Source organism: Astatotilapia calliptera, chromosome 4 (assembly GCF_900246225.1).
Source record: "Astatotilapia calliptera chromosome 4, fAstCal1.2, whole genome shotgun sequence".
NCBI classification, from domain to species: domain Eukaryota; kingdom Metazoa; phylum Chordata; class Actinopteri; order Cichliformes; family Cichlidae; genus Astatotilapia; species Astatotilapia calliptera.
Window position 1 is genome coordinate 30,719,701 of NC_039305.1, and position 10,466 is coordinate 30,730,166.

The window sequence follows — 10,466 nt, forward strand, 5'->3', positions numbered from 1 at the left end:
GTTTAATCAACTGACTTTACCACAGGTGGACTCCAATCAAGTTGTAGAAACATCTAACAGACGATCAGGGAAAACAGGGTGTACATAACATGGCAAAATGTGGAACAAGTAACAGGAATACTTACTTTCTGCATGCACTGTAAATAATGGAGTTGACTGCCTGTTGTTTTCTGTGGTGGGTCTTGCTGCTGCTTCTCCTTTAGTCTCTCTATATAATTACATAGAAGGGCAGAGTGCCCTCCTGACAGAAATCACATTTTCAATTGTTTTCAGTCGTTAAATGGGAGATAGCTGGAAAGAATAGCAGACTTCTGTTCTTCCACTCTGTAAGGAGCTTTCTGACAACATTCTTTTGTGTCCCAGAACGATGGCAATTAGGCAACTTTGCAGTTTCCAGTGCGTTCATGGTCAGTCCTTACACTGGTGCAGGTGGAGCTTGCTCATTGCCATTTAAAGATATTTGTAAGGAAGTTATTTGCTTCCCATTTTTCAATCATTTGTAGTGGAAAAAACCCCACCATGGGACTGGCCCTGTAGTTTTAGTTCTGCTCTAATGCTAAAAGTCTACCATGGTACCTACAGTTTGACGGACTTTAACCACAGACATAAAGCTGATCACACCGGCTTTATTTGCACACTGATGGAAAAGGGAAAAACACATTAACTAAATTCCCACACTCCCTAAACAACCTGAATGGGAATAATCTTGTCTAATCTGCTTTTAATCCCATCACCACACAGCCCTAATTCCTAGACAGTCACTGTCTCTGAAGCTGGGCCACAAAGCCCCACTTGAGGTGGATTTCTTCAAAGTGTGAAGTAAAAGACACCCAGATGCAACCTTAACAGTGTTGGGGAGTAACGGAATACATGTACCGCCGTTACGTATTTAAAATACAAAATATGAGTAACTGTATTCCGTTACAGTTACCGTTTAAAAAGGTGGTATTCAGAATACAGTTACTTTGTTGAAATAAATGGATTACACTGCGGTACTTTCCTGTTTCATATTGTCGCGGGTCAGGACTGTTTGGGTTTGGTTTGACAGCTACGGTCTGTTGTTCCAGGCGGCAGCGTTACGGTTGCCATGGTTACAGGGCGACGCTCTCTCTCTCTGCGACTGTGTGTTTCCTGGGTGAGAGAGCGCCTTTTTGTTGTTGTTGTTGTGCTAAGCTAACAGGCAGAATGCTACAAGCATAGCTCTAAAGAATGTAGCATCATGGGCAGTGTAGTCCGTGCTGCAGGGAGAATGGACTGCCATACACGTTATGTGTCTGTGAGCGCTAGGAGGGAGAAAAAGGGGAGTGGAAAGGTACGAGTTGTCATCGAGCAAAAACGGGAGCTGGAAGCATGTAAATATAATAATAACCACTGCAGCCAAGAAGAGTGCCTGACGAGCCCAGTTGTAAGTAAGCTATTAAGACTCGACTGTACACCGTGTTCCTGTTTTCCTCCGAAACAATAAGTTCCGTTGGAGCAGCCTTTCAACGCCTCTCTCTGTCTCTCGCAAGAAAAATTGACCCACACAACAAAGTAAAGCTAGTTTTTGGCTACGAGCCGACAGGGACCCCGCCGTATTAGTCAGAGGTCCCTTTACTACAGTTCGGAGTCGCGGACCTTCAGTAATAGTAATAAATCACACAGCAATAGTACATTCACGTAGTTGTAAAAAGCATGATAATATATTAAGTAATCCAAAGTATTCAGAATACGTTACTGTCATTGAGTAACGTAACGGAATACGTTACAGAATACATTTTGGGGCATGTATTCTGTATTCTGTAATGGAATACATTTTAAAAGTAACCTTCCCAACACTGAACCTTAACATTGATTATATTAGATGCTTATTCACAAAACCATCTGCTATAAAATAAAATGCAATAATAGTTTCTCATAAATCTCTAATTCTCTGTTTCATAGTTGAAATGATGTAACTAGTGTGCAGTGATACACTCAGAATAATATCTGAACAACACTACAAGGGAGGGACAGACAGTATCGGCATGATTGATAGTTGGAAAGCAAAGCACTGTGCATCACTGCAGATCAGAAGAGCAGATCCTGCAGGTCATTCAAGGTCCTGGAATCTCTCCAAGACCTAGGATGACCTAAGGCAGCTTATTTATGGACATGCTGCTGCTGGAATTCTGTCAGGGTGTGTTTGCTTCTGAGTACATTTGAGATATTTTTAGGGGTAAAGATACTGAACACAGCAGCTTTTTTCCAAATTGTGAATATTGGGCTTTTTTCCCTTGTAGCTGATGGGTGCTAATTCTCTGGTTGCAAACACGCAGTTCCAGTGTTTGAACTGCCACACTTTTGCCACTTTCAGTTAGGTTTGTCGACTATCAAAATCGTTGACAACTACTTTAATAGTTGATGTGTCGTTTGAAGCTTTGCAAGATCCTGAAAGACGCAGGAATAAGTAGTAGGATTTAAGAGTTTTATAACAGACTGAAACAGAAGATGGCAGGAATGCGTGTCCGGTATTGTAGCTGTGCTATAATAGGGGCCGCATCCTTCGGAGGCCGATTACGTCACAGTGGTGTGGCGAAGGATGTCCAAATTCAAAGACTCCTCCAAATGTGGCCGACAAATGTGTCCTCCTTATCCCCAGAATGGAAAGATTGGTTGGGTGTATTCTTCGTGGCCCAACCTATCCCAGAATTCATAGCGCAGCCCAGCTAATTCCAGCTGGCAACAATGGTAGCAGCTATTTATTTTAATAATACTCTGATTACTCTTTCTGGGTCACAAAAGAAACTTTTAAGATATTTTCAGGTGAGAATGTAGCTGTGTAAACTTCAAATATCTGCTCTGTTTATCGAGACATCATATACTTGCAAAAGTGTTCCAACGTTTTCGGAAACGTTTGTTACCCTCAGCTCTATAGGTTCAAGGTTCAAGGTTCTTTATTTGTCACATGCATAGTTATACAAGTATAACACACAGTGAAATGTAGCCTGACACGCTCCTCGACATGTGCAAAAATATATAGCTGACCGGGGTCACTAGAGCCGAGAACAGCAAACTCCCTGCACATCATTTCAGACTTAAAAATTTTATTATTTGGCGTTTTTCAGTGTTTTATTTTTTCCTGAGTAAATCGGTTTGGCTGTGATTAAAGTTATAGTTTTTACACAGCTGAATAAACGTCAAGCAGACAAATGATTAAACAGAATTTGGTAGAGAATTTACTCCAGTCTGCTGTTATATTTTAGATAGCAAGGAGCAGACGGCTGAGTTTATTAAACTCCACCGAGACAATCTGCAAATTTCATTAAAAGTTCAATAAACTATCATCTTGTCTTTATTTTTAGTTAGCACATACCTTAAACACTTAAAGCTGTAAGCTAATGATAGTTATATAAGAGCAGATGCTGCTGGTGCAATAAGCTGTACGTTTTACCTCCAATGGATGCATGATTAGTTGACTAATCACAAAAATAATCTGTGACTAGTTGACTATCAAAATAATCCTTTATACTACTTTCAATAAACCAACAGCTTCATTTATAGAAGTTATATATAAATACGATGTTCTGTTCAGAGTCTCTGTTTCCAGTACACACTGTCACATCACTTATTCTGCCCTCTCCAAGAAAAATGTATGCAGCATTTCAATTTGCAATCTTTCTCCTGTTTTAAAAGGAACCAGGCAGCAGAGGGCACATTTCCCATGTAATTGTTCCTTTGTTCTTTATTGCCTGCAGACCGTTCAGGGCTGACCAGCGTGGAGAAGATTGAGCAGTGCCAAGAGGCTTACCTTCTGGCGTTCGAGCACTATATAAACTACCGCAAGCACAACATTCCCCATTTTTGGCCCAAGCTGCTGATGAAGGTGACAGACCTGCGCATGATCGGGGCTTGCCACGCCAGCCGTTTCCTTCACATGAAGGTCGAGTGTCCCAATGAACTGTTTCCCCCGCTCTTCCTGGAGGTGTTCGAGGACCAGGAAGTGTAACTGTACATCACCCTCAGAAAGAACACTTTTGTGGTGGCTTTGAGAGGAAGTTTGGCTGAAGGACAAGCGAGGACGAAAAACTGGATTTTTTTTTCTCTTCATGGAGAACACACTCTGTAAATTTCTTTTGTTGCCCCTTTGTGTGTTTTTTTTTGTTTTGTTTTGTTTTTTTGATTTGTCAAGCAACTACAACATCCACCACCAGCAAGCACACATCAATATTATCAGAGGAATGCAATCAGTCTCACTAGGCACACACACAAAGTACAAGCAGTGTAAATACTTACATAGCTATTCACACATTCATACACCATAAAAAGTGTATTTATATGCAAACAATTGCATTGCCTCTTTTTGCACCCCCATGGATACACAGCTGTACTGCTCCTGACTAATGCAAACTGAGGGGCTTGGTTATGTTTCTACTAGCTGCACAGCCACCTATCACCTCAGATAAGTGCTTTTTTTGTTTTGTTTTGTTTTGTTTTAATCTCTGGGACCTGATCATTAGCTTCTCTTTCAATCCCTACACCTCCCTCGCATCTCCTTAACTGCAAAGTCATCCTCTGTCCGCAGCCTAGCCCTCAACCTGCCAAGGCCCCGTGAGTCTTTGTTGACCTACCTCCCTCACGTACTGACCTCTCTCTCTCTCGTGTATACACAGGCACATGGTGTACATGCACAAAAGACACCCCTACAATATTACCTCAAACAATATTACCTTTCTGATTAGAAAACACAGACTCGTGTAATATTTAGTCAAACCATATGCAAGCTACAGTGAGAAAACTTTGTATGAAGCCCTTATTTATATACAGATATGTCTTATAACTGCAGACACGAGATGGTATCGCTCTGTTTCCTGAGCAGAGACTAAACCCAGTCTAAAAAAACACTAAAAACTTTGTTTTCAGTTGAAATCTTCATTGAATTTTCCTTCAAGTGTGGACACTGCCTGGGACACTGAACCCATAGGTATTAATTACTGTAGTGCATCAGAGGTTACAAGATGTCATGAACATCACGGTGCTTTCTGTGATCACTAAGCATTTTGCTTTAGTGGATTTGATATCCATCTTTGTGCAGTAAATTCTCCTTGTTTACTGACATGGTTTGATATTCTTGGAAACAGGTTTACTTTCTTTCTTGCTGTGACTTAAATATAAAGTTTGATTCCATTCTTATGCTGTATTTGAAGCTAACGCTAGCGACTGCTTAGCTTAGCATAGCTATGTTAAGCTATGCTAAGCTATGCTAGCATAGCATCGTCACTGCCAGGCGATGAAGGCTGTCCCAATTCGAGGGCTGCTCCAAATGCGGCCCACAAATGCGTCCTCCTTTTCCCCAGATTTGAAGGATTTGTCGGGTGTATCCTTTGTTGCCCAGCCTATCCCAGGATTCATAGCACGGCGGTGGCTGTGGATGATTTTTTTTTTTTATGTTTAGCTTAGTTGTTGTTGTTTGTTGGAATGTTTAAAGCCAGATGTTTTATTATTTCCTGTTTTGTGCTAAGTTAGTGTTTTTATTGGCTGTAGTTTATTTTTTAAAGGACAGATTTGGAAATTGTGTTATTTTTACCAAAGTAAGAAAGCAAAGAAATCCTGTTTCCCAGAATATCAGTCACTATTACTTTATTGCTTCTTCAGGAGTTATAGGATGTTGTTTTTATCATTTCCATGTCAACAGTAGCAGCAAGGAGTTATAAGGAGATTTATTCTAAAACGTATTTTTCATTCATGATCTACCAAAATAAAAAATAAAAATAATACTTTTTTTTCTTGTTCATTGGATTCAGTGGATTTGGATCATCTTTACCTCCATTATACCCGAACTGGCAATTAGCTGCTGAAAGGCTAATGGCCAGCTCCAGCCCCGTTCCTCAGAAAGCACTGATTTAGTCATGGCATCTTGAGCATCCAGGAAGAGAAAAGCTGATTGCGACGTTGTTTTTATACTAAATATAGCATACACAGGACGTCTGCTTATATTTATACACAGCTGGAATACCTCTCCAACACATACCTCCTGTTGTCTTTACCTCACATACTCATATGCATATTAAACACCCATTTAGTTATTATCACATGTATTACCTCAGTTGTTTTGTGATCAGCACTTCCTCCTCCTGAGTTGTGCACACTTCCTGTGTCTTTGGGTCAGTGTTTGAGTATCCCATTGGATCCCCCTGCTCTATGGTCCGCGCCCTCAGCTTTCCACTGATTTGTGTTAGGTTCAGCACTAGCACATGGTGGTGGTTGTGGAAACCTCTTCAGGCTTCTCCCCATCGCCTGTATCCATTTCAAGTCCCGCCTGAAACTGGCAGATTCTACCTCACCTCTCATTTAAAAGGAGCTCCCCCTCTACCTGCAGCGCATACACATAAACATGCACAGAGATATAAAAATACAGATATATGTACTCACCGTGCACAAAGGACTTGCAAGCATGGACCCACTGAGTGTCTTTTACATGGGCCAGAGATCAACAGCTGAAATTCAGTCCCCCCCCCCCCCCCTTTTTTTTTTTTTTCAGACTTTATCACAAAAAAATTGGGATCAAGAGTCATTTTTAATTTTTATTTAAGAACCTAAAGTGACAACACTGCAGACATGAATCTGTGAATCTGGATCTGTGTGCCAATTGAACTTGGAGGAAGCTGTCAGGACACAGTGACAGCTGGAAACTGGCACCACAGTTGATTTTTAGCCCTGTTGGATCAGCCCAAGAGACTCTTCTGGGTGGTGACTGGAAGGTAAATAAACAGCAACTGAGTCAGCAGAATCCGCCTGAGGATATGACTTTTCGTCCTGGCCGAAGCGAGGGAAACGGCGAGTGTGTGTGTGACCGTTGCAGTGTGACGCAGTTCAGGCCACCAGCAAACATACGCAGACACGGACCGGACGATGCGTCCCTGAATTCTTCCCTCGCCATTGAAGCACAAACGGAAAACACTGGCCCAGAAATTCAAATCATGAATTTAACATTGCTGAGACCATCTCCACCAACCATATCCCGCACTGCCATCCTCTACAAATGATTATCAGGTTTTTTTTCTGTTGCACTAAAACCATGCCTGTATTCTTCAGCAGCCCTGAACTCCTTTCCTCTATGACCTCTCCTAAATCTTTCCCTTTCCTGCTAGTCTGTAGCATTCCCAATATCCTCCCTGATGATCTTATATAACCAACAAGGACTGACGCGACACTGCCACTCTCAGTGTTACCAATCTATGTTGCAGGGTATTTAAATAGAACGTGCTTATACAGGGATACAGTTGCGCACACACACACACGGCAATAGGATGATTGAGCTGTCCAAGGTCAGAGCGGCCGTCTCCAGACCTGCTGTGTTTGTACTGCACTCACTATCACTGTGAATGAAAGCCACGCTGCAACCGGGCTAAGGCTCAGACAGGGTACTGCTGGCTTTCTAATTCACACATGTACATGTGCCTCACAGAGGTGGTACAAATATACACAATATAGGAGCAAATATTTATACACAAACACAACACAGTTATTGTATGTGCCATTCGAGCTATCAGTGGGTGAGTTTATGCTGCCAGTTCCAATCAGATCGTGAATCTGACCGCTCATATAGCACAAGAATCAATGTCTGTACAGTTGTTTTTAATACGTTGGACTTGGGGTTAGACTTTGGACCTGATGTGCGTTTTCTTATATTCTGTCACTGTGTTTAAACAGAGAAGTTTCAAATAATGAGTTGAGTGTATGTACAAGTAATCCTGCGAGTCAGAAGTCGCTCATCCCAGAGAAACAGCAAGTTGTTTATCGGGAGGGAAGGAGAGCGTAGAATCGCTTGTTTCAGGCAGTGGATGAACTAAAGTGTTACACCGAGCAAAGGACGTTTTTTGAACCAGCTAAAGTAATAAAGAAACAGAGCTTTAAATAAGCATAACAGGGTAATGTAATTGACATATGACTTGCAGTAAATACATTCAAAGGTTACCATATTAGTTGGCCATCGGTAACATCTGCTAAGCACCAACGTTCAGCTTCAAAGTGATGCACTTCCTGTGTGGATGCATACATATAATTTTTATAGATGCCTTGTGGAGATCATCAACTCATGGCTGACTTGCTTTTTGCAAACCTCTTGGTGAATCCCCCCCCAAGTCTGAGACTGAGGTCAACTTCGTGATTTAGATTGGAGCTGGCAGCATGGCCTCTCTGTCTCTCTCTTTCTCTCACCCTCTCTCTCCTTCTCAGCCAAATGATCACTGGGGAAATCCTCTTCCTGTCCTTTAAAAAGAGAAAAAAAACACAGCACACCAGCACCACAGAGCACACTGCCTTCAGCCGTGATCAGCTGCACCAGCATAGTGGAGAGACAGCAACCATCCTTCCCACCTTCCACAGTCATCATCACATAGCAGACATGTCCAGGTAGCTCTTTAAGTCTGATCTCAGCAGTTGGGTTTTTAAACTCTAATGAGAAGTAGCTGCACAGGACCGTACCTTAGCCATGCATGTTTTTTGCGTGACAGCTCTGTTACTAATAGCATGGAGTGCTTCAGTGACAAGACAAAGAAACCAAAAAATCATTTTACATTAAGAAATCAGAATAAAAGAACTGATTTGTTCTGTCTGCTTGGACATGGCTCAAGTAGTTGGTGCACTTATGCAGGCGAGGCAGAATGGAAAATTCCTTCACCTGTGTGAGCCATAGAGTCAAAAACACGTGTTCTTGTGGCAGTGTAGCATTGTTGGACATAATTGAGGCCACTCAGAGGTAGGCTACCTCCGTCCGCTTGATGTCCCGACATCCCAATCAAGCTGTAGAATAACAGTCTCCATGTTTTCCACACCATCACTACAGTTTGCTTTCTCTGTCTGCCTCTGAGATCAAAGGAAGGGTTATATTACGTTTACAATAAACTCAAATGTGAACTTGATGCTAAGCTCTGCAGCTGCAGCCTGGCACAAAGCTAACAAATACTACTGTTTTTATTACTTACCCAGGGAAAACATCCGTAAGCTCTCATCCTTGCATCCACCTTTCCACATCCTTCCAACTCCAACCCCCCCGGGTGTTTCCTCCATATGCCTCTCCTTCCTTTCCCACACCCTCTCCCAGAAACCTGCTACGGCTCATGCTAGCACTCTCTGGTGGAGAAAGACGACAATCCCTGCAGGAATATGTCCACACGTGGAATGTAAAATACTGAAATTGTATAATTAAAGACACGATGTGAAGTCCCACACTCATGTTGCTTTCGATGTTGCTTTTGTTGTGCACCAAGTGTTCGTCGTTCTGCTTTTTCTTGGGCTGTTGAGCTTTGGAGGTGGACATGAGCCACGTCCTGTGACAGACTGCTACTGATGAGTCGTTTTAAGAAAAAACTAGTATGTTTATGAAAGAACCGTGTGATGACTGAAAACGTTTGAGTGATTTAAAGGAAGGGATGAAGTGAATGTTTTGGGTATAGAGGAACTTTTTAATTTTTGTTTTTTTAATGATACTTTTGTCTTTATTTGCATCTGATTTTTCTTGGTAAGTGAATGTCTATCTGTGTTGATGCTTTACTGTGAGAATATGGCTGTATATGCACTTTCAGACCATCATTGGTGCAGTGGTAGCTAGTGCTCAGACATCACCCATGGGTCAGGGTTCAGCTCATCTTCAGTTTAGCCAACTGAAAAAGAAGCCATATTAATAAATACGATTGAAACTTCTTGGAACAGGCGATTGCATTTGGCACCATAGTTGGCTGTATCTAGCAGCTGTACTGCTTGCACTGTAATTCACATTGCTGTATAAGAATGAATGAATTGCATTATTCAAAAATATACGTTTAGTGTGACAAGCTAGTCAGTGTTTTGGATTCATACTTTTTTTTTAAGGTTTTAAATCGTACGTTTTTCTTACTTCTAACCTTTTTTTATTTTGTCACTACTGCAACCTCTCATACGCTAAAACGTAATATACCACTGTCCCAGTCACACAGGCTTAGAGACCAGTTAGTGACTGCCTGGCAATCACAAGTTGTTCGGGAAAAATGTATTTTCTCTGAACAGTTGCTGAAGTTTGCTGGCAGTTGCTGTGAAGTCAGTTCCTAAACGCTCAGTTAGGCTTGCCTACACTAGTCTGTGATCCTGTGGTAATCACCGGCAGCAGGTGAAAAATCTCTTCCCAACCAGTTGGAGAGTGGTAGCAGAAAGTTGCTTACTGTCACCAGGTGAAACTGGTCATCTAAGGGTTTACGACGCTGCAGCGAAAACCTCCTCGGGATTACTTTGGTGGATGCTAGCACTCTGTAACCACTTGCTAACTATTTGCTAAGCTGTAGTGAAACTGTGAAGAGTGTCACACAAACCTTTTTAGCGCAGTCCCTTCTTTGCAAATAATTTCACCCGGTGACAGCCCGCAACGTCCTGCAATTCTTAAATTAATTTTAATACATAAATGATAAACTAATCCTTGCTCTGACAAACTCTCTTGAATATTATTCTAAGTAAAACCACTAATTAGCTAGCTA

General features: G+C 41.8%; 1 protein-coding gene across 7 annotated transcripts in view; it reads left to right on the top strand.

Moving 5' to 3' along the window:
- The window catches only part of LOC113021416 (thyroid hormone receptor alpha), a 106,458-nt gene extending 99,970 nt beyond the window's left edge, over window positions 1-6,488 (top strand). For all 7 annotated transcript variants that reach the window (XM_026166063.1, XM_026166067.1, XM_026166064.1 and 4 more), the window contains one exon: window positions 3,717-6,488. In XM_026166063.1, the coding sequence (XP_026021848.1) occupies window positions 3,717-3,967 (251 nt within the window). In that variant the 3' untranslated portion in view covers window positions 3,968-6,488. The remainder of the gene's footprint in view (window positions 1-3,716) is intronic.
- Window positions 6,489-10,466: the final 3,978 nt, after the last annotated feature.